General features: G+C 49.8%; 3 protein-coding genes across 3 annotated transcripts in view; 2 read left to right on the top strand and 1 right to left on the bottom strand.

Moving 5' to 3' along the window:
• The first annotated feature begins 1,449 nt into the window (after positions 1 to 1,449).
• Positions 1,450 to 18,321, top strand: natd1. Its single transcript, XM_042341202.1, has 4 exons — positions 1,450 to 1,733; positions 6,495 to 6,647; positions 14,620 to 14,738; positions 16,507 to 18,321. The coding sequence occupies exons 1-4, from the start codon at positions 1,634 to 1,636 to the stop codon at positions 16,648 to 16,650; spliced, it is 516 nt and encodes a 171-aa protein (XP_042197136.1). The 5' UTR covers positions 1,450 to 1,633; the 3' UTR covers positions 16,651 to 18,321.
• Positions 18,322 to 20,670: 2,349 nt separating this feature from the next.
• On the bottom strand, positions 20,671 to 24,510 carry LOC121848071 (serine hydroxymethyltransferase, cytosolic-like). The gene is made up of 6 exons (XM_042341152.1): positions 24,204 to 24,510; positions 23,450 to 23,566; positions 22,371 to 22,493; positions 21,738 to 21,854; positions 21,331 to 21,441; positions 20,671 to 20,935 (listed from the first exon to the last, which is right to left on the bottom strand). Exons 1-6 carry the CDS (start codon positions 24,508 to 24,510, stop codon positions 20,763 to 20,765), a joined length of 948 nt encoding a protein of 315 aa, XP_042197086.1. The 3' UTR covers positions 20,671 to 20,762.
• A 491-nt stretch (positions 24,511 to 25,001) lies between these two features.
• The window catches only part of shmt1 (serine hydroxymethyltransferase 1 (soluble)), a 9,831-nt gene continuing 8,527 nt past the window's right edge, over positions 25,002 to 26,305 (top strand). The window contains exon 1 of the mRNA XM_042341153.1: positions 25,002 to 25,453. The gene's annotated coding sequence lies outside the window, so the exon portion shown is untranslated. The remainder of the gene's footprint in view (positions 25,454 to 26,305) is intronic.

Raw genomic sequence — 26,305 nt, forward strand, 5'->3', positions numbered from 1 at the left:
TTGTCAACATCAATCACTTTCAGAGGTCACGTCTGACACAGGGCAAAGGCAGAATAATGCTCCCTCTGATCTAACCAGCACCAATCCTACTGCCCCACAATTCCATTTCTCTTTATCACGCTGGCTGTGCTGATGACCTGCCAGAGACTGACGGACAATATGTTGGTGGTTTTGTTTTTATAGATAAACACAGACTCGGGCCCATAACTAAGGAACTGAAATACCCCCAAAACAAATTACACTTTGATCCTAACTGCCAAAAGAAAATGAGAGAAATATCTCCATCACATCTGTTCAGGCTGGATTCCAATCAGTGGTGGCCAACTCCTCCCAACCCCCGAATTCTGCACAATTTTAATTGGAAGAGTTCCCCTCCTCTTGAGCTAATTTTACCACTAATGTCTTATCCAAGAAGTTATCAATCAGGGTGCAGAGGCAGCAATATAATACAACAACAAATTACATTTGTTTAGCGCCTTCACGTCGGGAGAATGTCCCAAGCCATTGGACAGTCAGGGATTTGGACCCGAGCAGTGGATTGGGATCAGCAGAGCAGGGAGAGGTATGAGGGTGGCCAAAGGTGCGGTTGAAGAGGAGGGTCTTGAGACATGGCTTGAAGGAGGCAAGGGAGGGAGCAAGGCGCAGGGACTGGGATAGAGTCCCAAAAGGTGGGGTCAGAGAGACTGAAGGCCTGACTGCTGATGATGTGGCAGGCCGGGCAGGGGACATGGAGCAGGCTGCTGAGCTGAGGGAGCGGACAGGTTGATTTGGGTCACAGAGATAGGAAGTAACAAGGCCACGGAGGGCCTTGAAGGCTAGGACGAGGATTTTGAATTCTATCCTCTGGGAGATGGTGGGCCAGTGGAGCCTGACGCGGGTGGGGGTGGTGAGAGCCTGGTGCAGGAGAGGACACAAACTGCAGAGTTCTGGATGATTTGCAGCTTGTGGAGGGAAAAGTTGGTAAGGCTGACAAGCAGGGAGTTGGCGTAATCAAGCCTAAATAAAATATAGGGTATTTTTAGCAAAATATTGGGGGGTGAGGCACCTGCTCTCCCTTGGCGAATGGCCTGCAAATGATGTAAACAAAACACAAAACTCCTCTCCCCCAAGAGTTCATGGAATAGTTATTTCTGCCCCTCTTTATGGGCACCGGTGAGCACAGGGCACAGAAATAAAGGTAGAGAGAACAGATGCACCTCTTTGCTCCTCTTCTCCCCCCTCAACCCAACCCCCCACCCCATCCTATCCAGAACCTTCTCTGACAATCAAAACAGACAAACCTTTCACAAGGTTTTCTGGTTTATAGACTAAATACGTTGATTCCTCAGATTGGCGCAGAATTAAAGTGCCCTTGCTTTGTGTACAGTGTATGGCATTTGCTATCAATGTTCTATGAAACAAAGTCCAGTACAAGTCAGTGAGTGCAACAGCACTAGTCACGTGTTTGTAGTCAGTGGCATGAGTCTCATATAACAGAGTGTTGGAGGGTGCAGATTCAGCCTAATCTGAGCTTCCTATCGCAGTTAAATCAACGTGAAAGAGTATGTTGCTTCGTATGTTGAAGGAAGGACAACGAGAATTATTGTAACACCCTCCTACCACGAGCATTCTCTAGTACTCCTCAGAATTTATTATGCTTTTACGACCTTTTCGTAATATTCTTACAGGATATTACTATAATTTTCCACTCGATAGAACGCCTATAACTTGGAAACTTCTAAAGCGCTTCACAGGTAAGCACTGTCCATCGTATTCACTACTGGTGGCAGCTGTTGAATGTGAGTGAGCCACTAATTCCAGCCATGCAAAGCTATTTCTTTCGATTGTTTTTCTTTGGTTGTGCAGAACTTGTACAGGTATAAGTCAATGGGGCGGTGGGGGAGAGGATTTTTGACCAACCTGGGGTTGCCTATGTAACAACATTCAATAGAAAATTGTAGAGTCCTGTAGCTCAGTGGTTAGAGCATACGCCTTGCCAGCAAGAGACCTGGGTTCGATTTCCGGCAGGGCGAAACATTGGGCAAGTTTCCCCTTGCACACACCTCTGTTTAGCAGTAAGTAGAAACCCAGTTGTTAGTCAAGTGGAGGATCGCTTTTCCGGTGGTAATAATTCCTTCAAAACATTTTCTAAAAATAATATTTAGTCACGCAATCCATGACTGTTTGTGGGACGCTGCTGTGTGCAATTGGCTGCCCCATTTTGCCCACAAAATATACAGTCAATTCACTGTACAGTATATCCTATGAAGCGCTTTGAGATGTCTAGAAGGTGTGATAAGTCACTATAATAATAATAATAATAATAATCCTTGCATTTGATATAGCGCTTTTCACGTCGGGAGGACGTCCCAAAGCGCTTCACAGAATAGACTGTAAAGTGAATTGACTGTATATTTGTGGGCGAACGCGGCAGCCAATTGCGCACAGCAATGTCCCACAAACAGTCGTAGATTGAAAATGACCAATTTATTATTGTTTTGGGTTTTGGAGGGATTATTATTAGGCTCTGTGTGGAGTAAGGAAACTTGCCCAAGGTTTCGCCCTCTGCCTGGAATTGAACTCAGGTCTCTCACTTGCAAAGCGAGTGCTCTTACCACTGAGCTACAGGACTCCACTATATCAAATGCAAGGATTATTATTGTTATAATCATACATTCAATTATGCCAATAATAATTTGGCCCTTCAATCCACGAATGTTTCCAGGATACTGCTGTGTGCAATTGGCTGCCACGTTTCTTCCACAAAATATACAGTCAATTTACTTTATAGTATATTCTGTGAAGCGCAATGAGATGTCTCGAAGATGTGATAAAACGCTATATCAAATACAAGAATTATTCTTATTATATACACAAATACTCTACAGTCAAATTGATTCAGGCTTTTTCTTATGTTGGTTAGCAAGGTATATTGGTTAGAAAGACATGTATCTTATATTGGTTAGAAAGTCTTCAATATATAGCTACAGGATACTGTCATTAATAATAATAATCCTTGCATTTGATATTGGGCTTTTCACATCTTCGAGACGTTTCAAAGCGCTTCATAGAATATACTGTAAAGTGAATTGACTATATATTTGTGGGCGAAATGCGACAGCAGTATCCCACAAACAGTCGTGGATTGAAAATGCCCTTCCCCCACTCCCTCTCCTCTGCCCTCCCACTCTCCTCTCTCCCCCCATTCCCCTCCCTCCCTTCCCCCCCCCATTCCCCCCCCCTCCCTTCCCCCCCCCCATTCCCCCCCCCCCATTCCCCTCCCTCCCCTTCCCCCACACTGTTAAACTTTCTGAGATACTGCCCCCTCCCCCCACACACACACAAAGTTCACTGTATAAATGCAAGTTGTTGTGTTGTGTGTTGCCGTTGCGTGTTGTTACATTTATAGAGCGCCTTTCAGAGCGTGGGACGTCCTCCCGACGTGAAAGGCGCTCTATAAATGTAATTTTGTTGTTGTTGTTAGCCCTGGCTGAGCCAGTTGTTGTTGTTGTGTTGTTGTGGTGGTGGTCCTGGCTGAGCCAGTGCCTGTTGTTGTTGTTGTTGTGGTGGTGGTGGTCCTGGCTGAGCCAGTGCCTGTTGTTGTTGTTGTTGTTGTGGTGGTGGTCCTGGCTGAGCCAATGGTGGTTTTGGTATTGTTGTTGTGGTCCTGGCTGAGCCAATGTTGTTGTTGTTGTGGTCCTGGCTGAGCCAGTGGTAGTGTTGTTGTTGTGGTGGTGGTGGTCCTGGCTGAGCCAGTGGTGGTGGTTGTTGTTGTTGTGGTCCTGGCTGAGCCGGTGGTAGTGTTGTTGTTGTGGTGGTGGTGGTCCTGGCTGAGCCAGTGGTGTTGTTGTTGTTGTCGTTGTTCTGGCTGTGGCTGAGCCGGTGTTGTTTTGTTGTGGCTGTGTTGTTGTTGTTGTGGCTGTGGTGGCTGTGTTGTTGTTGTGGCTGTGGTGTTGGTGTTGGTGTTGTTGTTCTGGCTGTGGTGGTGTTCTTGTTGTGACTGTGGTGGTGGTGTTGTGGCTGTGGTGGTGTTGTTGTTGTGGCTGTGGCGGTGGTGTTGTGGCTGTGGTGGTGGTGTTGTGGCTGTGTTGTTGTTGTTGTTGGTGGTGGTGGTGTTGTTGTGGTGGTTGTTGTTGTTGGTGTTGTTGTTGTTCTGGCTGTGGTGGTGTTGTTGTTGTGGCTGTGGCGGTGGTGGTGTGGCTGTGGTGGTGTTGTTGTTGTGGCTGTGGTGGTGGTGTTGTGGCTGTGTTGTTGTTGTTGTTGGTGGTGGTGGTGTTGTTGTGGTGGTTGTTGTTGTTGGTGTTGTTGTTGTTGTTCTGGCTGTGGTGGTGTTGTTGTTGTGGCTGTGGCGGTGGTGTTGTGGCTGTGGTGGTGTTGCTGTTGTGGCTGTGGTGGTGGTGTTGTGGCTGTGTTGTTGTTGGTGGTGGTTGGTGGTGTTGTTGTGTGGTTGTTGTTGGTGTTGTTGCTGTTGTCGTTGTGGCTGTGGTGGTGTTGTTCTTGTGGTGGTGTTGTGGTGGTTGTTGTTGGTGTTGTTGTTTGGTGGTGTTGTGGCTGTTGTGGTGTTGTTGTTGTGGCTGTGGTGGTGTTGTGGTTGTTGTTGTTGGTGTTGTTGTTGTTGTGGCTGTGGTGGTGTTGTTGTGGCTGTGGTGGTGTTGTTGTTGTGGCTGTGGTGTTGTTGTTGTTGTGGTGGTGTTGTGGTGGTTGTTGTTGTTGTTGTTGTTGTGGCTGTGGTGGTGTTGTTGTTGTGGTGTTGTGGTGGGTGTTGTTGTTGGTGGTGGTGTTGTTGTTGTTGTGGTGGTGTCGTGGTGGTTGTTGTTGTTGGTGGTGGTGGTTTTGTGGTGGTGTTGTTGTTGTTGTTGTTGTTGGTGGTGGTGGTGTTGTTGTGGTGGTTGTTGTTGGTGGTGTTGTTGTTGTTCTGGCTGTGGTGGTGGTGTTGTTGTGGCTGTGGCGGTGGTGGTGTGGCTGTGGTGGTGTTGTTGTTGTGCTGTGGTGGTGGTGTTGTGGCTGTGTTGTTGTTGTTGTTGGTGGTGGTGGTGTTGTTGTGGTGGTTGTTGTTGTTGGTGTTGTTGTTGTTGTTCTGGCTGTGGTGGTGTTGTTGTTGTGGCTGTGGCGGTGGTGTTGTGGCTGTGGTGGTGTTGCTGTTGTGGCTGTGGTGGTGGTGTTGTGGCTGTGTTGTTGTTGGTGGTGGTGGTGGTGTTGTTGTGGTGGTTGTTGTTGGTGTTGTTGCTGTTGTCGTTGTGGCTGTGGTGGTGTTGTTCTTGTGGTGGTGTTGTGGTGGTTGTTGTTGGTGTTGTTGTTGTGGTGGTGTTGTGGCTGTTGTGGTGTTGTTGTTGTGGCTGTGGTGGTGTTGTGGTTGTTGTTGTTGGTGTTGTTGTTGTTGTGGCTGTGGTGGTGTTGTTGTGGCTGTGGTGGTGTTGTTGTTGTGGCTGTGGTGTTGTTGTTGTTGTGGTGGTGTTGTGGTGGTTGTTGTTGTTGTTGGTGGTGGTTTTGTGGTGGTGGTGTTGTTGTTGTTGTGGCTGTGGTGGTGTTGTTGTTGTGTGTTGTGGGTGTTGTTGTTGGTGGTGTTTGTTGTTGTTGTGGTGGTGTCGTGGTGGTTGTTGTTGTTGTTGGTGGTGGTTTTGTGGTGGTGTTGGTGTTGTTGTTGTTGTGGCTGTGGTGGTGTTGTTGTTGGTGATGGTGGTGTTGTGGCTGTGGTGTTGTTGTTGTTGTGGCTGTGGTGGTGTTGTTGTTGGTGTTGTTGTTGTTGTGGTGGTGGTGTTGTTGTGTGTGTTGTGGTGGGTGTTGTTGTTGTTGGTGGTGGTTTTGTGGTGGTGGTGTTGTTGTTGTTGTGGCTGTGGTGGTGTTGTTGTTGTGGTGTTGTGGTGGGTGTTGTTGTTGGTGGTGGTGTTGTTGTTGTTGTGGTGGTGTCGTGGTGGTTGTTGTTGTTGTTGTTGGTGGTTTTGTGGTGTTTGGTGTTGTTGTTGTTGTGGCTGTGGTGGTGTTGTTGTTGGTGATGGTGGTGTTGTGGCTGTGGTGTTGTTGTTGTTGTGGCTGTGGTGGTGTTGTTGTTGGTGTTGTTGTTGTTGTGGCTGTGGTGTTGTTGTTGTTGTTGTTGTTGTTGTGGTGGTGTTGTTGTTGTGGTGGTGGTGTTGTTGTTGGTGTTTCTGTCCCTTTAAGGAGCGCGGGGCCGCGCGGGGGGCGGGACTGCAGCGCGGGGGGCGGGGCCGCGCGCGGGGGGCGGGGCTGCAGCGCGGGGGCGGGGCCGCGCGCGGGGGGCGGGGCTGCAGCGCGGGGGGGGGGCGGGGCTGCAGCGCGTGCCCGCGGGGTCCGGCCGTGTGATTGGCTGAGGTGGGGCACGTGGCGTCACAGCTGATTTCCTGTGACATGTTTGTGTCTCCGCTCAAAGCGCCTCTTCCCGTCCGACCATGAAATCCTGAACCCCGGGATTACACCCCTTTTCTCTCCCCCCCTCCCCCCCCCACCACCACCATCATCATCATCATCACCATCATCACCACCGCCATCATCACCACCAGGCGATCTTGTGGCCGAGCTCGGTTCGTCCCAGGCTGATCCGGGAGGGAGAGCGATGGCCGAATCTAACGCTATCCCGGTCCAGGACGAGAATAACTGCCCCATCAAAGTGGAACACGATCGCAAGAGGCGACAGTTTCAGGTCCGGTTGAACGGTAAGAGGGAGGGAGGGAGGGGGGGGGGAGACACAGAGGGGGAGGGGGGGGGACACACAAAGGGAGGGAGAGTGAGGAGGCGAGGGGGGGGAGACACAGAGGGAGGGGGGAGGGAGACACAGAGAGAAGGAGAGAGGGAGGGAGGGAGACACACAGAGGGAGAGAGGGAGGGAGGGAGACACAGAGGGGGAGGGAGGGAGGGAGGGAGGGAGACACAGAGAGGGAGGGAGGGGGGAGGGAGACACAGAGAGAGGGAGGGGGGAGACACACAGAGGGAGGGAGAGAGGGGGGGAGTGAGACACAGAGAGAAGGAGAGAGGGAGGGAGGGAGACACACAGAGGGAGAGAGGGAGGGAGGGAGGGAGACACACAGGGAGAGAGGGAGGGAGACACACAGAGGGAGAGAGGGAGGGTGGGAGACACACAGAGGGAGAGAGGGAGACACAGAGAGGGAGGGAGTGAGACACAGAGAGGGAGGGAGTGAGACACAGAGAGGGAGGGAGTGAGACACAGAGAGGGAGGGAGGGAGACACAGAGAGGGAGGGAGGGAGGGAGACACAGAGAGGGAGGGAGGGAGGGAGACACAGAGAGGGAGGGAGGGAGGGAGACACAGAGAGGGAGGGAGGGAGACACAGAGAGGGAGAGAGAGAGAGGGAGGGAGACACAGAGGGAGGGAGACGGAGAGATAAATAAATCGAGAGAGAGAGACATAAATAGACATAGACAGATAGAGAGATCCTCTTTCTAGCTCTCACTGCCTTTTGTTTTCATCTGTTTGGGGAGGATTACAGTATTTTAAAGGAAGCTTTTCTGCAATCCTTTCTCTCCCTCTGTCTTTTTTTTTAAAAAAAGAAGAGCTTTTCGAAAAAAACCAAATCAGATATCTTATTTTGGTTGGTGTGTGATAAAAATCTTTTTAGCAGCAAAGTAAATCCATCCTGCCTTTCCCTCCCCCATCTCTCCCTCTCTCTCTGGGGGTGGTGGGGGGAGAGAGTTGTCCTCAAACAATTATGATCCTTGCACTGGAATCTTGTTAACCCATTGATGGTGGTGGGGGAATCAGGAACTGTGTTCCTTCCAAACTTGGAACCACACGCACGACTCCTCCAGCTGCTGATGAGGATTATTTAAAGGACAGTCTTCGTTTGATTCGGTATCTGCTCAACAAAAACAAAAGTATTTAAAGGCACTATGGGTTAAATACACTTTCCCCTTGGCTTGGTTCGTGCCAAGCTGAACGGTGTCTTGTGTGTGTTTTTTGTTTACTTTTGGTGAAGAATAGCAATGGGGCTGCTATCCTGGGACTTTACAGGTTAAAAATCAGGGGAACAACTCGCTGAGCAGTTGGAGTGACCGAGATAATGGATACCACTGAGTGATTTACAGCCAATAATCTCTGGTGCTTTGCTCTGTGGATAGCTTAGCCTTCTTGTCTGGAGTGCTTGTTGAAAAGCCAGGAAAATACTATGCTTTCCACAGCTGGCTGGATTCATTACACAGCATGGATGGAGCGAACTGCAGACCCCTCCGCTCCACCCCTCCCAAAACTGAACTACAACAACAACAAAATGACATTAGTAAAGCGCCTTTCAGGTCGGGAGGGCATCCTAAGGCGCTGGATGTGGCTCAACTTCAGCCAACTCAACTCTGGCTTTACAAATAGGGGCGTAGAATACAAAAGTCAGGAGGTTATAATGAACCTTGATAAAACGCTGGTTAGCCCTCAGCTGGAGACTGTGTTCAGTTCTGGGCACCACAACAAAGGAAGGATGCGAAGGCTTTGGAGAGGGTGCAAAGGTGATTTACCAGGATGGTACCAGGAATGAGGGACTTGAGTTAAATGGAGAGACGAAAGAAGTTAGGATTGTTCTCCTTGGAGCAGGGAAGGTCCAGGGGTGATAACCTCTTCACAAAAATAATGATTTGGTCACTCAATCCACGGCTGTTTGTGGGACGTTGCTGTGCGCAATTGGATGCCATGTTTCCCCCACAAAATATACAGTCCATTCACTTTACAGTATATTCTGTGAAACGCTTTGAGACGTCTCAAAGACATGTTACGGTCCCATATCAAATGCAAGGATTAATTGAACATTCAATTATGCCAATAATAATTTGGTCACTCAATCCATGAATATTTCTAGGACACTGCTGTACGCAAATGGCTACCGCACTTTGCCCACAAAATATACAGTCAATTCACATTATAGTTTATTCTGTGAAGTGCTTTGATACCTCTCAGTGACGTGATAAGGCTTTATATCAAATGCAAGTATTATTATTACGCGAGTGGGAATTCCTCCCAGGACCCTGGAGTGAGGTACCCACTGAGAAATCCGGTCTGAGAAGCAGCGTGAGTTGAGAGTGAGTCCACAGAACCCACCGTCTTATAAGGATCCTGTTTGAAACGTGGGACCCCCAGTTTCCACACTCAGAACCAGCCTTGCAATGTTGCCACGTTACATAGTGTTTACAAAACAACCAGCGACGAGGGGAGGATAGCGAGAGCATTGCGTCTCACATGAGGGAACGTCTGGAGAGCTGCGTCTTTTAGAGCCCTGAAAAATGAATTCATAATCTGTTCACTCAATTCAAAACTGTTTGCGGGCCACTGCTGTGCGCAATTGGCTGCCGGGTTTTGCCCCAAATTACGATCAGCCCACTTGACGATATATTCTCTGGAGCGCTTTGAGACGTCTTAGCGATGTGATAAGGCGCTGTAATCGAACACAAAGATTATTATAATTAAATGCCTTGCGTTTCGCGAAGTCCCTTTTCAAAAGGAGAGACTGCCACGTAACTTGGTCAGTCGCTTCGCTCGTGGAACCTTACTGGGTGCAAAGCAGCTGCCGTGTACACCTGCACGACACACGATGACTGCAGCAATTCTGAGAAACACTTGGAGACGTTTCAATGATGAAACAGGTACGCCACATGCAAATGCTATAATCTTGGTGCCCATTGGTGTGCTTTCGTACGAGAGAGACTCTCATTGCATGCGAGCCAAGCCAGTGTGTTTCCTGTAAGCACCCTCTGATAAAAGATTAGATGTACTACACTCAATCACCCCCCAACCGCCACCACTTTCTCTCTCTCTCTCTCTCTCTCTCTCTCTCTCTCTCGGGGCAAGTTGACCTCAAAGGTTAAAATAGCCACGTGACAAAGGCACCACACAATGGACATCGGAGAGGCAAAGGGACAGGAAAGAAATCTGCTTTCCTCAAAGTGACTCACATTCCTGAATTTGTTTTCCAGAGAATAATCCCCACGCTCCCTATTTTGTCTTGGAACTAGCCTAATAATTTAAAGGTCTCTTTTCTCCTCTCCTCTCCCCCCCCCCCCCCCCCCCCATCTCTCTCTATCTCTCTGCATCCCCCACCCCCTCGCCGCTCCTTTCAACAATGTCTTGATAAACTGATTGTGTTCCATATTTCCTTGAAGAGTACAGACTCTGGTGTTTTGTGAACCGGGGGCTGACTGCAGGAATTTCAAGACAGCTGGAGATGTCAAAAATAGCTCCCAGTCGCTGCTAAGAAATGTGCGCTCAACTCCCCTGCTGGCGGTGGCAGAGTGAGACATACACACTCACACAACTGAGAGACACTCATAGACATACGTGCGTTCACACGCAGCCAAGAGAGAGAGAGAGAGAGACACACACACACACACACAGCCAAGAGATTGAAAGACGTAAGCGCACAGAGCCGAGAGTGAGAGATCACACACACAGCTGTGAAAGTGAGATACACGCCCGATAGAGTGAGACAACCCTCCCCCTCACGCGAAGCGAGTGAAAGACACACACCGACACACTCAGACCCCTGAGAGAACGACACACGTAAGAGAGAGTGAGATACACGCAGCGGCACATAGTTTGACAGAGAGCGACACACACACACACACACGTGAGAGAGTGTGAAATGCACATATAACCCTCCTGAAACGGACACATACAAACACATACACAGAAGGTCAGGTCTAGTCAGAAAAGTACACTCCGGAAAATTAATCTAACAGAGTCATGCTTGCGATTTTGTCATACAGTGAGACGCCACTCCACACTCCTTGGGGGACATAGGAAAACTTTTCATTGTTTCCACGATGATGTGAAAGTACATCAGACTTTTTTTTTAAATGAATTAGTAGTGGTCACTTAGAGAGGCAGCCATTTTGAGTGCATTGCAACCTCCTCCTAGTTTTAGGGAACTTTTTAAATTTAATTCAGGCGTTGATAATAAACTGGATTGAATTCCCAATTTAACGAATGAGATTTAAGTCACTGGAGAATGGCTTAGTGGGCTGGGCTGGGCTGGTTGGGTTTACATCCATGGATGAGTTTGTGAAGTATGTCCTTTAGGTTGTTAAGGGAAGTCTGGGGAATGGATTATTTTTCAGTCTTCGCTCCCAGCAGCTTAGGCTTCTATTCTATACAGCAATGTGGCCTTAACCCTGAGCTCAGAAGAGAGTTTCCACTCTGCACTAGGCTTATGATAATAGTAATAATTAATAATACTTGCATTTGATATGGTGCCTTATCACGTCATTGAGATGTCTCAAAACGCTTCACGGAATATATTGTAAAGTGGATTGACTATATATATTGTTGGGAAAAAGCAACAGCCAATTGCGCACAGCAGTGTCCCACAAACAGTCATGGATTGAGTGACCAAATTTTTCTTTGGAGGAGTGGGAAATGATTACAACCAGAAAGTGATCCGCCAATCAACTAACAACCGGGTTCCTACTTAATGCTAGGTAAACAGAGGCGTGTGGAGTAAGGAAACTTGCTAAGTTTTCTCCCAGCCCGGGAATCGAACCTGGGTCCTCTCGCTTGCAAGGCGAGCATGCTAACCAATACGCTACAGGACTGCTGACTGTCCAGTTGGGGGAAGAGTTGCCTTGCCGTCCTCCTTCACATGAGACATTAAACTAAGACTTAAGACATCTGCCTGTTCAGGTGGATGTTACACGACACAAGTTGTAAAGAGAAGGGAGTTTACCTCCAGTGTTCCTGCCAACAGTCTTGAAAATTGATGGGATCTTGCTGCGGGCTACAGCATCCGCCCACAAATACAGTCACTGTACTCGACAGCAAGTCCCTTTGGAGCACTTTGACTTGACACTATACAAACGCAAGGCTGAATCATTTTGATGCCAGCGAGTGTCGGCAGCCGATGGGGCATCAATCCAGGCTGCAACCAACGCTCCCACACAACACCATCCTGTAAGAGAGTCAGTGAATAATGCTTAGCATTCTTCCTTTCCCCCTCAGTCCTGGGACACTGACACCAATTGTAGTGCTCATTGCATCCCTAAACTGTGGAAGCTATCAGCAAATCATAGCACTGCATATTCCTTGCACGTGCTATGGACCCTTATCACTTCGACGAGAGATCTCAAAGCGCTTCGCAGGAGTTTACTGTAGAAAGTGTAGCGACTATGCATTTTGTAGGTGAACGAGGCAGCCAATTTGGAACACAAACAGCTGAGAAGTGAGTGACCAGTTTTATTTGGGAGATTGTTGGCCAGGTTCACTGGGAGAAACTCTCTTATTTCACTAGAACTAGAGAAGGTTGAATGGAAACCTGATGAAGGTGCTCAGATATTTTGTGAAGTCTTGATATTGACAGTGAGTCAGTAACTGGAGAGCATCAAATTAAGATCATTACCAAAAGACGTTAAAAAAACACACACAGACCCATGTTTGTCCACAAAATACAGTTATTACACTTTACAGTACATCCCTTGAAAGGTTTTGAGATATCCTCCTGATGTGAAAAGCATTGTACCGAATAATAATAATCTTTGCATTTGATATAGCTCCTTATCACGTCATTGAGACTCCTTAAAGCACTTCACAGAATATATTGCAAAGTAGATTGACTGTATTTTGTGGGTGAATGTTATTAAGTTAATTAGGGCATGGAATGGTGGAGCAAAAACAGTGGTTGGTGCAGAATCTGTAACAGGTTTTGCTAGAAGCTTACAGCACTGAAGAAGGACATTCGGCCCATTGTACCTGTGCTGGCTCTTTGAAAGAGCTATCCAACTAGTCCTACTCCCTGCTCTTACCCCATAGCCTTGCAATTCTTTCCTTTTCAAGTACATATCCAAATTCCTTGTGAAAGTGGTTATTGAATCTGTTTCCAACACCCTTTCAGGCAGTGCATTCCAGGCCGTAACAACTCTCTGTGTCAAAACATTTCTTCTCATCTCCCCTCTGGTTCTTTTGCCAATTACGTTGAATCTATGTCCTCTGGTTACCGACCCACCCGCTAGTGGAGACAGTTTCTCCCTATCTACTCTTATCAAAACCCCTCATCATTTTGAACACCTCTATTAAATCTCCCCTTAACCTTCTCTGCTCTAAGGAGAACAATCCCAGCTTCTCTCGTCTCTCCACATAACTAAATTTCCTCATCCCTGGTTCCATTCTGGTAAATCTCCTCTGCACCGTAGTCAAAGCCTTGATATCCTTCCTAAAGTGTGGTGCCCAGAATTGCACGCAGTATCCCAGCTGAGACCTAACCAGTGACTTATAGAGGTACAGCAGAACATCCTTGTTTTTGTACTCTATGCCTCTATTTATAAATCCAAGGATCCCATATGCTTTTTCAATAGCTCTAACAACCTGTCTTGCCACCTTCAAAAACCTGTGTATGTGAACCCTCAGGTCTCTTTGCTAAACCTTCTTTCATACTCTACCGTTTAGTGTATATTGCCTTTCATTCTTCCTCTCAAAATGCATCACTTCACATGTCTCTTCATTGAACTTCATCCGCCATGTGTCTGCCCATTTCACCAATCTGTCTATGTCCTCCTGCAGTCTGTTACCATCCTCCTGACTGTTTACTACATTCCCAAGTTTTGTGTCATCTGCAAACTTTAAAATTTTGCATTCGATACCCAAGACCAAGTCATTTATTTAGAGAGCTGGCACAGGCACGATGGGCAAAAAAAATGCCTTCCTGTGCAGTAAAGTTCTATGTTTCAACGATATTTACCCAGAAAGCTGGGGCCTGCCTGAGGGGAGTCTATAAATAGGCGACTTATTTCCCGTTTGGGTATAAATTAACAAAAAAAGGTATGTTTAAAAAGATCTCAACTGTCAGAGGTCAAAACACCCTCGTGAAAGCTGAGGTTCACCACAGGTTTGGAACGTTTCCACAGGTTGGAGAATAGTCTGGGATAAGCTGTCCTACTATAAGGTTAGAGCAAGTCAGTCAGTCTGGCCCATTCCTTCTCTGTTCCCCCCCGACAAGCAAGCAGTCATTACCAGAGGTTTAAAGTGACTCTCCAGTGTTGGGGGTGAGGGTGTTGAAATGCCAGAGGTTATGTCCTTCAGATGAGACGTTAAACCAAACATATGCGGAAACCCATCACTATGCTTAAGAGTATCCAAACTAAACCGACTTGAGATTCCATGTATTCCACCTACACATGAAAATTCCAGAGATGGATTCTTGGAATGGAATGCGCTCTTTCTCTCGCTCTCTCCTTGGAGGGACGCACCCTGCTTACCTAATTCTGGAAAGTATTAGGCTTGAGGCACTGCAAAGTGTGTGTTTGGGATAACTGCTGGAGTCTAACCAGATAACATGGCATAGGTTACTAATTGCAGTGTGTGACTCGGCGAGAATCCTGTTGACCAGCGCTAGGAGGGCAGCTCCAAGGTGAGTTGGAGGTTCCTGGCTTGGATCTGTAAGGTCCTCACTGTTCTCATTTCCTCTAACGAGGGAAGACAAAAGGGCATCTCGCTTGTAAATGCGTGAAACCAATTCTATAAACCATTAGCCAATTGCCTGCAGCAACAACAACAATAACTTGCATTTATATAGCGCCCTTCATGCAGGTTAGCGTCCCGGAGCACTTGCACCCTATTTGCGCCAATCCTCAGTTGCGTATAGTTGTGTTTGGAGGATAAGTAAATACAATGTGGTTTAGAGTGTGATCCGTTTCCCTTTGTCTCTCAGGCTCCCATGAACGAGCAGTGCTGCTGTACGAGTATGTGGGAAAGAAAACAGTGGACCTGCAACACACGGAGGTTCCAGACGCCTACAGAGGGAGAGGAATCGCCAAACTGATGGCCAAGGTACACCAGAGATGGGCACAGACACAGCGCGAAGCTTCTGTAGTGATGCAGTCATTTTGGAGTCGTCATCATAGAATTATACAGCACAGAAAGAGGCCATTCGGCCCATTGTGTCTGTTTCGGCTCTTTGAAAAGAGCTTCCAAATCAATCCCATTCCCCCGCGCTCTCCTCATAGCCCTCAAACTTGTCCTCCCCAAATAATTATCTATGGGAGTCACGTAGCTTAGTGGTTAGTGCGCTCGCAAGGATTATTATTAATAACTGAGTAACACAATTCAGATTTACATTTATATAGCACCTTTCACGTGGAGAGAACATTTCACACAAAGAGCCAGAGCACGGTAATCAAATGGTTAAAAGTCCTCTCAGGCCTCAGTCTTTCAGTACGCTCACACCCCCGTCCGTCCAAAAATCGTCGAATGACTGACAAGACTGGCAGAGACACAGAAACACCGTGGGCTGGTGAAGGCACAGGGCCAGAGAATTGTGAAATGTAACAAGAAGAACTTGTTTTGTTTTGGGGGGAGGGTGGGGGGGTGGGAAGCGGGTGCAGAGAGATAGATGTCTGTGCCTGCTTGTTGCAACAGCTTAGTCATTCTTTCAGGTAAGATTCCTAAAGGGGAAATGGGTGCGTGGGTGGGTGGGTTGGGTGCTGCAAACAGAACGCACAATGTTGCGACCACATTCACTGTCCCATAGCCTAGTCAGTCGACTTGGGTTTGATTCCCAGGCAGGGTAGGTAAAACCTTAGGCGAGTTTCCTTACTCCATAAGCCTCTGTTTACCCAGCAGTAAGTAGGGACACAGTTGTTAGTTGATCGGCGGATAGCTTTCCGGGGTTAATAAGCCAAGTCCATTTCCCTTTAAGGAACCCTGGCCAAAACGTTTGGGGCACAAATTGGCTGCTCTGCTAACCTGGGAGAAGTTTATTTTTTTTAAAAAAAAACCCGTAAACAACTACTTCTCATTGACTGGAAAGGGTTAGGCTGAGTCTTAGATATTTGACCTTGTTACAGAGCTGGTGCCCGGTGCTGGAAGGGTTAATGGCCTGTTGCACCCTAATACATGTTTGCAAAGGAAAGCAAAATCCTGATATGAATAGTGTTGGATCAGGTTCATTGTGGATATAAATAGAACTTCCAAGACTGGGTCACACAGGGCATCCCAACACAGACAGAAAACATGGAGACGCACAGTGCAGTGGTTAGAGCGCTCGCCTCTCAAGCGAGAGGACCCGGATTCAATTCCCGGGCGGGGCAAAACCTTAGGCAAGTTTCCTTACTCCGCACGCCTCTGTTTACCTGCCAGTAAGTAGGAACTCAGTTGTTAGGCAATTGGCGGATTGCTTTCCAAAGGTAATAATCCCTTAAAAAAAAATTGGTCGCTCAATCCATAGGTGTTTGTGGGACACTCCTGTGCGCAATTGGCTGCCGCGATTCGCCTACAAAATACACAGTCACTCCACTTTACAATGTATTATGTGAAGCGCTTTGAGACGGCTCAATGATGTGATAAGGCGCTGTATCAAATGCAACTATTATTATTACTTTACTAGATGTCTCACCAATGAGAAAGGCGTGGTATCAAATGTGAGGATTATTATTGGTATTATTATTAATAAGAGAGCCCGCCTCCCCCCCCCCCCCCCCCCCACACACACACACACACACACACAAACCTCAGTAACCAAACAGAAGTGATCTCTGGTCGATTGGCCTCCTAACTCGCTTTCCTCCCTTTCTCTCACTGTCTCTCACGCACACTCTAGGCGGCCCTGGACTTTGTGGTTGAGGAGGACCTTCGGGCTCACCTGACGTGCTGGTACCTGCAGAAATACATCAAAGAGAATCCGCTGCCACATTACATGGACCGGATACAGCAGCGAGTTCCCACAGACTTTCACCTGCGTTAGACTCCCAGCCCTGGTCTCACAGGGCAACCTACTGTTACAGACTGGATGCGTTGTGTGTGTGTGTGTGTGTGTGTGTATGAGAGGGGGGTATGTTCATGTTATGATGCAAAAGTGTATCAAGAGGGAAGGGATGTGTGTGTGTGGGGGGGGGGGCGCGGAGGGGGTTAAGGGGGGGGATTATTTTGCTAACTTGATCCAGGATTGCTCTTTATAATGTGCACCATTGGCCTGTCAACTGTGGACAAGAGGACAGTAACCTGACGTACGTAAGTACTCTGCGATGCCATTCCTGTAGGATTGGCTTTCGAACCGTAGCCATTACAGGAGGCTCTTTGCCTATTGATGCCAGTTACTCCACCCGAGACCATCTCCTCTAATTCTGATTCTGGGTGGGATGTCTATCAGACAGAGCACCAAGCGAGCTCCCAGTGTTTAACAGGGAAGGAAATAGGAGATTCTTAGCAGGTACCAACAGCCCCTCCCAGAAAAGGTCTCTTGCTCGCTTTGTCGCCAGGAGTGTGGTCAAGGATGACACGTCGACCTATCACACCTCTGGGTCTTGGCTTCCAACTAAGGCCTGGAAGGAATGAACCCTCCGGTCGTCTCTTAAGAGTTTGGAGCTGACCGCAAACACATGGCTGTCACCCTCCCCCCTCTTCCCCACCCACGCCCTCTGTCACCCTGCCCTCCACCCACACACCCACCCCATCCTGTCGCTCAACTCCCATCCACCACCCCCCCATTCCCAGGTTTTGAGGGCTAAAGGGTCACAACGGGAAAGTGGAATTAGTAAAAACAGGGCCGCGTGGGAGAGGGAGGGAAAGAAAAGGCCAGAGAGGAGGAGAGAGCAGACCGAACAGCCTTCTACTGTACTGAAAGTTTGTATGTTTACCACGTTTTGGCACAGATGGATGCCAGACCATGGCTGGTGTGGCAAACGGTGATTTCACCCTTGGTGCAGCAGGTGGCACTATGTTGGAAGGCAGAGTGGGAGGACTCGCTCAGTGGTGCTTCAGAATGGGTTCCGACTCCACTTGAGCTGGGAGTAATGGCGCAAGATGGAGTGGATTGGGATGGAGGCGGGAGGGGAGTGGGGGGCGCGGAGGGAAGGTTAGGTCACTCAATCCACGACTTTGTGGGACCCTACTGTGTGCAATTGACTGCCACGTTTCACCCACAAAATACATAATCCACTTTACAGTATATTCTGTGAAGCGCTTTGAGACGTATCAACGACGTGATGAGGCGCTGTATCAAATGCAAAGGTTCTTATTATTAATATTAATTGGACTAAACCTCCAAGTGAACAGAGCCAGGACGGCAGAACTTTACTGGAATCTACCGCTTAAATTCAGGAGTTAATTTTCTCTGTTTTTCTCCCTTCCCCACCCCCAACCCGGTCCACTGCAGACAGCCTCGGGCAGTCTTGTCCCATGTCTCTCTCTCTCTCTCCTGTTTTAGGGACTCTCTCTCTCTCTCCCCTCCCACCCCCTCACTTCCTCCCCTTCCATTCTCGAGTCTCGGTGTAAACAGTTTCTGAGTGGTCTCTCATATCTTTATCGATCTTTTTATGCACAAAATGCGATTGTTTGTTTTAGTCGGTAGTTTTTCTCTGTTGATTTTATTAAAAAAAGAAAGCAATAAATTTCTAGCAAACAGCGTTCACCCTGCCCTCTGGCCCCCGCGTTACTGTCTGATGTCTTTACTGCAAAAAAATGCGTGGGGGGGTGGGGGAAGATGAGAGGAGTGGGGTCTCCTTGGAACTGAACTGGTTTCAAGGTGACGTGTTTGGCAACTTAATGTCGCAATCGAGTCCGCCCTCTGTGACGGTCTGCGGTCCGGTTCCTGAGCCAGGCGGGTCCACAAAACTCCAGGGCACAGCGCAGGCCAGCCTGGCCTCATCGCCAGGACTCGCCGGGGCAAAACCCCCGATTGCACCATCACCGCAGCGGTTTAAAGGGAAGACGGTCCCACCATCACCACATTCTCAGGGCCCCAGTGGTGGGCAGTAAAGTGCCATTGTGGCGCCCGAGACAGTGAAATTAATGTACTGTGGCGCCCTCCGCCGGCCAGGGCTCACTCAGTGTTCATTAAATACCATAATATGGACACCAACACAGCCGCATTTAAAAATAAAGGACACTTGTGGACCAGATCTGCCTTCTGACACTCCCACTCAGCAGGGGACGGGAATAAAATACAGATGTGACGTTCTCTACTGAGCCAGACAGTCCCAGATATCATTACAGTTCAGCCCAGGCCGAGGGAAGAACAGGAAAGACAACAACAACAAAATTACATTTGTAAAGCGCCTTTCAAGTCGGGAGGACGCGATACAGTTAAGAATTTGCGTCCGACTTGTGCGGAACAAGCACACAAATACTCAGGCCGCAACCCAAACCCGCACCGGGAATCTGGAAAATTAAGACTTATTATTACGTAAAAAGTAAAATACTGCAGTCGCTGGAAATCTGAAATAAATAAAACCCCAGAAGTTCCTGGGAACACTCAGTGGAGAGAGGAAAGATGAAAGGTCATCGACCTGATACGTGAACTCACTTTCCTGATATTTTAACCCAGCGACTTCTGTTTTTATTTTTATTATTACACATTTTACATGGAAATTACCACTGGAGGGAGCGAGTGAGGCTATGATCACTCAACATGTTTTACACGTTCATCGCCACTGGAGGACACAGTGGGACCGCAGATACCACGGTTTGTCATTACACATGTGAACACCGTGTGCAGGTCGGGCGATCTGGCAGCTGCATTGAATAATATCACGATAAACGGAACGGAAACTATTTCAGACACTGCCCCCGGTTTGCCTTTTCGAAACAAACTAATGTACAAGACCCGTGTTACTGAGAACATAACACTAAAGTGTCGCTCAACAGGAGCCACAAAACTTTATAATAATAATAATCATCCTCGCATTTGATATAGCTCCTGATCGCATGGTTGAGACGTCTCAAAGCGCTTCACAAAATATACTGTAAAATGAATTGACTATATTTTGTGGGTGAAACACGGCAGCCAATTGCCACAGCAGCGTCCCACAAACAGTCGTGGATTGAGTAACCAAATTATTACTTTTTTTAAAAGAACTGAAGGGCTTATTACCCCCAGAAAGCAATCCGCCAATTGACTAACAACTGGGTTCCTACTGACTACGAGATCAACAGAGGGGTGGGTGTGGAGTAAGGAAACTTGCCCGATGTTTCACCTGCCTGGGAATTGAACCCGGGTCCTCTCGCTTGCGAGGCGAGTGTTCTAACCACTGAGCTACAGAACTCCCGGTCACCAAGCAAGGGTTGGGATGAAAGTGGTAGGGAGGGGGAGGATGTGATCACATGTGTGGTTGAAGAGGCCAAATTCTGTCCTCACGCGATAATATGAGGATTAATCCCGACAATTATTGGCACGAGACGTGAGAGAGAGCGAGAGAGACTGATCCATTTCATTTTTGTTTCTCTTTATTTCATAATTTTAAAGCAAATTGGATCAAAAATATCTAATGGCTCATGAAAAAGTCATTTTGTGGGACGGATTAACACGTCCTCATCAATGAGATGTTCCTCCTCCACCACCGCCACTGCAGAGGGTGGATGGTGAGCAGAGCACACAGAGAAACAGCACAAGGAGAGTGGGAGTGGGAACAGGGGGGGGGGGGGGGGGGGAACGAGGGGAAGAGAGGAGAGAGGGGGAAAGTGAGGGAGTGAGAGATGGGGTATGAGAGGGGGCGAGAGAGGATTGAGATAAAGCTTCAGTAACAGCAACATGACATTTGACCTCGGGTGGGACAGACGGATGGATGGACGGACGGAGGGAGGATGGGAGGGATGGAGGAAGAAGGGGCCCTGACACAACAACAACTTGCACTTATCTAGCGCTCTCCACGCAGGGTAGCATCTCAGAGCGCTGACACAGAAGAATAGAATCAGGCCCACAGTAACTGTGGAGATTGTAGCCAGCGCTGGGTTGGGGGCGGGGCTGGATGCTGGGGTGGGTTGGGGCTGAGCTAGGGGTTGGACTGGGGTGGGTTGGGGAGAGTTGGGGCTGGGCTCCCGGTGAGGAAGCTCAGTGAAGTGGCCCGGGATGAAGGGCTGTTACAGGTCGGGCAGCCCTGGGATCGGGAACGTCGCGGCAAAGCTCTCCACTTCCCGACGAATTTTCCTGATTCGGCTCTGGAACGCCTCATCGCTCAGCAGCCTCTCCTTGAACTCCCGCAGAGGGGCTTTGATGCCCACCTCCCTCTGAATATCCAGCGTCAACTCGATACCTGCAGGACAGATGGACAGGGTGGGGGGAGAGGGGGGGATGACAGCTTCAGCAATGGGGGTGGGGGATACAAAATTTCACCCAGTCTCAGCCTTGGAGACCATTTTTCATCTTGAAACGTAAATGTCTCAAAGTGCTTCGCAGGATTCCCTGTGACGTGTAGTGACTGTGTGTTTTTGTAGGCGAATGCGCTACCAATAGCCTTGAAGAAAGCGACTCATTTTACTTGGGGGACGGTATTTCCGACAAGGCGGCACCCCTCCCCCCCTCTCCCCACGTCCTCTCTTCCCCCTCCCACCAACGCCTTGCACCCCCCCCCCCCCACACAGCGCTGTGCTGGAGCGTCAACCTGCACCGTGTGAGCTCCGAGAGCCCCCCCACCCCACCCCTCGTTACCTTGGTGAATAAAAGCCGCCACCTTTCGGAAATCCTCCTCCAGGAAGCCCCTGGAGGTCAGGGCGGGGGTCCCGAAGCGCAGGCCACTGGGACGCAGGGCACTCTTGTCACCTGTCAAACACAGCAGATCACCGCTCGCCTCAAGAGCAGGAAGTGAAGGGAGTCAAAGCCGGGGGACCCCGGGGGAGAGAGAGAGAGAGAGAGAATCTCCCTTCCCGTCCCCAACAGCGCTGCCGCAAGGCGTCTTTATAACGTTCACGTGAACAGGACACAGACAGACGAGGCATCCCAACAAGGCAGTGCTTCCACCCCCCCCCACCCATGCCTCACACCCCCTCCCCCAGCCCCCTACACCCTACACTCCTCCCCCGACCAGCCCCTCTCCCCCCCCACCCACCCCGTGTTACCTGGGCAGGTGTTCTTGTTGCAGGCGATGGCGCACAGCTCCAGCACCTTGTCAGCCCGGCCCCCATCCGTGCCCCGGTTGCGAAGGTCAACCAGGATCATGTGATTGTCCGAGCCCCCTGCCGAGAGCAAGACAGCGACAGAGTGAAGCCCCCATCGATGTGCCTCTCGTCACAGTCTCAGCATCATCACCAGCCGTGTAGCTCAGTGGTCAGAGCCCTCGCCTCACGAGCGAGAGGACCCAGGTTCGATTCCCAATCGGGGCGAAAGAAACCTTAGGCAAGTTTCCTGACTCCACGCACACGCCTCTGTTTGCCCAGCAATGAGCGGGAACCCGGTTGTTAGTCGATCAGCGGATCGCTTTCCTGCAGTAATAATCCCTCCCCCGCTCTAAAATATATCCGGTCGCTCAATCCATATCTGGTCCCATGTTTGTGGGACGCTGCTGCGTTTCGCTCACAAAATACACAGTCACCACACTTTATTAATTTATATTATTATTATTATACCCCGGCCTCTGAGGTGACGTGAAAGGACATGTGAAAGCGCTGCACAGGAGTTGACTGGCTGTGAAGCCGGGCGAGCGTGTGTTGTGTAGGGGAGCGCGGTTGCTGACTGGCGCCCAGCGATCTCACCGCTGACAACATGATACCCCAGGTCCATCAGAGCCGCGGCCAGAGCCCTGCAGTTGGCCACCACCTGCTCCTGATAGACGCAGAACTCCGGGGTCATCGCCTGCTTCAGAGCTACGGCCACTCCTGTCGGGGCAGAAACGACAACAACAAACTACATTGGCACACCGCATTTCATGTCCAGAGGATGTCCCAAGCCACTGGTCTGTCGAGGGTTTGGACCCGAGCTGGGGGTTTGGATCGGGAGGGGTGGAGGGCAGGGAGGGTCGGGGTAGGAGGGTAATCGAAGGTGCAGTTGATGAGGAGGGTCTTCAGATGGGCCTTGAAGGAGGCGAGGGAGGGAGGCGAAGGGACTGTGGGATGGAGTTCCAAACGGGCAGAGAGGCTGAAGGCCCGACTGCCAATGTTGGGAGCAGGCCGGAGCCCACTGAGCGGAGGGAGCGGACGGGTCTACATGGAGTTAGCAGGTCACAGAGATAGGGAGGAGCAAAGCCGTGGAGGGCTTTAGGAGAACTAAGCTGAGCAGCTAAGAGCATAATTTCTTTTCCTCCTCCTCTCTTCTGGGGGCTCCTCAACGGGATTCGGAGCAGCAGACCAGGCACTGCGGGGAGGGGGGGGAGGTGGGGGGAGGTGGGGGCAGTTGGCACCTTGCTCAACTGGCCATTGACCACATCTCAGCCACAGTGAACATCATCAGCTCCACTGCTCACAGGGCACCGCAGTCACTGACCCCGACTGTGCAGCACGGAAACAGGCCACTCGACCCAACCAGTCCGTGCCGGTGTTTATACGCCACGCGAGTCCTCACCCATTCCTCACCCCCTCCCACCACACCCTTCTATGCTATTTTTACGTTCTTAAGTTCTTACGATAGCACAAAACCTGGGTGGATCCAAGCTGTTGCGCCCAGAGACATGCGAGTGGGCAAAGAGAGAGGACAGGATGTTTTTTTGTCCTCTCTTGTCTAGGATCCTGAGGTCAACTGAGGTCCCGGCCCCTGATGTGACCGGGAATGAGGACCCTGCTGGTCAGTGTGCGGGGAGGCTGTGTGAAGACCGTGCGGAGACGGTGGGAGAGGTTACCTGCGATGGCGTGGTTGTGCGGCCCACCCTGCAGCCCGGGGAACACGGACTGGTTGATCGGACCCTCCAGGTTGTACATCGTCTCCTTGCCCGTTTTCTGGTCGACGCTCTGGACTCCTGCGGGGGGCGGGGGAGGAAAGGGGGGAAGGCAACAGAAGGGACACGTTATACAACAACTGTGAGGGTCAGAAACGGGAGCAAGATGCAGAGAAAGAGAGAGAGAGAGCAAGTGATAGAGTGAGGTCGAGTCAATCGCTGTGATGTCTCAGAGCAAACTACAGAACCACAGACGTTCACACACAGAGGAGGCATTTCACCCATTAGGCTCTGTGTACGAGCGATCCCACTCTGTCTCACTTCCCTTCCCGCATCGCTTGTGTTTACTCCTGGTTAGATATCTGTCTCGTTACCCTCTTGAAAGCTCCTGGGAGTCATCCTCGTGGAGTCCTGTAGTCGTTAGAGCGCTCGCCTTGCGAAGCAAGAGGACCCGGGTTCGATTCCCGGGTGGGATTGCTTTAATCCACACGTCTCCGTTTACCTAGTCGATTGGCGGATCGTTTCCGGGTGTCATAATCTCCCCTCCCTCCCCCACCCAAAAAAGATTGGGTCACTCAATCTACGACTGTTTGTGGGACTGTCCACAAAATACACAGTCACTCCACTTTAGACTATGTACTGAGAAGCGCTTTGAGACATCTCAACGACGTGATAAGGCGCTGTATCAAACGCCAGGATTATTATTATTATTGCTCACCTCTGCGGTAGAAGATCATGCCAGCCCGGCAGCCACGGAGGGTCTTGTGTGTGGTGGTGGACACCACGTGGCAGTGCTCGAAGGGCGAGGGCACCAGCCCGGCTGCCACCAGCCCGCTGATGTGTGCCATGTCCGCCATCAGATAAGCTCCGTTCTCGTCAGCGATCCCGCGCATCCGAGCGTAATCCAGGTTCCGGGAATAGCAGCTGACACCTGGCCGGAAAGGTTGGGGAAGAGATGAAACTGTAGCTAATCGCGGGAACCAAACACCCACCCCCCCCACCCTCGTTCGTAACTCGATCCGCATCTTCCAATTGCAACAGCTGCCAATTTATAGGTTGGTTTCACTTGTCAGTGTGTCACTGGGGACAGGGAATCCTCCCACTCAACTCCAATTGTCCGCGGTTTTCCCAGATGTCAGTCGGCAGTGGTCGCGCTTCTGAGTCGGAAGGTTTTTCGTGTGTTACAAACACCCCACGTCGTGACACTTTGAGCTCGTAGTCCAGGCTGACTCTCCAGCGCGATGCTGGGGGTAGGGTGGGGGTGCGCGCGTGCGAGTGCGTGTGTGTGTGGGGGGGGGGGAGGAGAGGGTGTACCTCGTTGTTTGAGATACCGTTCTTCAGATGATACTTTGAACCGCGGGTCCCGTCTGCCCGTTCGGGTGGACGTTAAAGATCCCGCCGCGGCGTGGGATTTGGAAAAGCGAATGGATTTTTTTCCCCCCTCTCTCTCTCGGTGTCCTGGCCGACAATCCCCTTGGATACAATCGCTCACTCGCTTCGCGGGCTGTTTGTGGCACGCTGCTGCGCCGCTGGATTTTCTGCCGGGGTTTCGCCGGCAGAACACACAGTCACTGCACTTCGCGGTAAATCCTGCAAAGCAACTTGAGGCCAAACCAGAGCTGGGAAAGAATGGAGTTCTTCACTTGGACGAGTAACTTTTTCGAGGACAAGTGGGAGAGAGAGATCGTACCCTGGCGTGGAGTGGCGTGGCCGGGTTACATGGGTTTAGAAAGTTTAGACAGCGAGACAAACAAAGCTGTCCTTTGTTTCAAGGCCTCCCGTTGCGTAACAAACTGAAATTGCGTGCTCTGCTTTGCTGCGTTGTTCAGTGTGGAGAATCTCCTCTAACTGTGCGCTCGAGGAGTTGGAGCTTGTGATCTCTTAAGTGAGGAGTTTCATTCAGTTCAACTCTCGCTCCTGCGAAAGGGCGGTCGGTGCGGAGCACGACTGAGAGCCACGAGCAGAACGGTAGGTTGTACAGGAGAACACTCCGGCAAAATGAATCAAAAGGGTTTTATAACAATCATAAAAATTCTTGCAACTGATATCCCGCCTTATCACGTCGTCTCAGTGCGCTTCGCAGGGTACACTGTAAAGTGGATTGACTGTGTATTTTGTGGGCAATTGCGTACAGCAGTGTCCCACAAACAGTCGTGGATTGAGTGACCAACATTTTTTTTTGGAGGGTTTATTATCCCCGGAAAGCGATCCACCAATCGACTAACGACCGGGTTCCAACTTATTGTTGGCTAAACAAAGGCCGTGTGGAGTCAGGAAACCTGCCTAAGGTGTTGCCCTGCCCGGGAACCGAACCCGGGTCCTCTCGCTTGCGAGGCGAGCGCTCTAACCACTGAGCTACAGGACTCCATGCAGTCCTGTAAACTCAGCAAGAACTGTGAACATGGGAGGTTGCTTCATAGTATGGTGGGGTATGTGTGTGTGTGTGTGTGTGAGAAATAATAATCCAGCGACTTGGAATGTCTTCCCGACGTGAATGGCCCTTTGCAAATGTAGTTTTGTATTGTATGGTATAACCTGCGCTACAGGGACGAGTGCAATTTGGAATGTCAAACCATGCAAATGTTGTGGAGTCCTGTAGCTCAGTGGTTAGAGCACTCGCTTTGCAAGTGAGAGACCTGAGTTCAATTCCAGGCAGAGGGCGAAACCTTGGGCAAGTTTCCTTACTCCACACAGAGCCTAATAATAATCCCTCCAAAACCAAAAACAATAATAAATTGGTCATTTTCAATCTACGACTGTTTGTGGGACATTGCTGTGCGCAATTGGCTGCCGCGTTCGCCCACAAATATACAGTCAATT

Source organism: Callorhinchus milii, unplaced genomic scaffold, assembly GCF_018977255.1.
Source record: "Callorhinchus milii isolate IMCB2004 unplaced genomic scaffold, IMCB_Cmil_1.0 Scaffold16, whole genome shotgun sequence".
Taxonomy (NCBI): Eukaryota; Metazoa; Chordata; class Chondrichthyes; order Chimaeriformes; family Callorhinchidae; genus Callorhinchus; species Callorhinchus milii.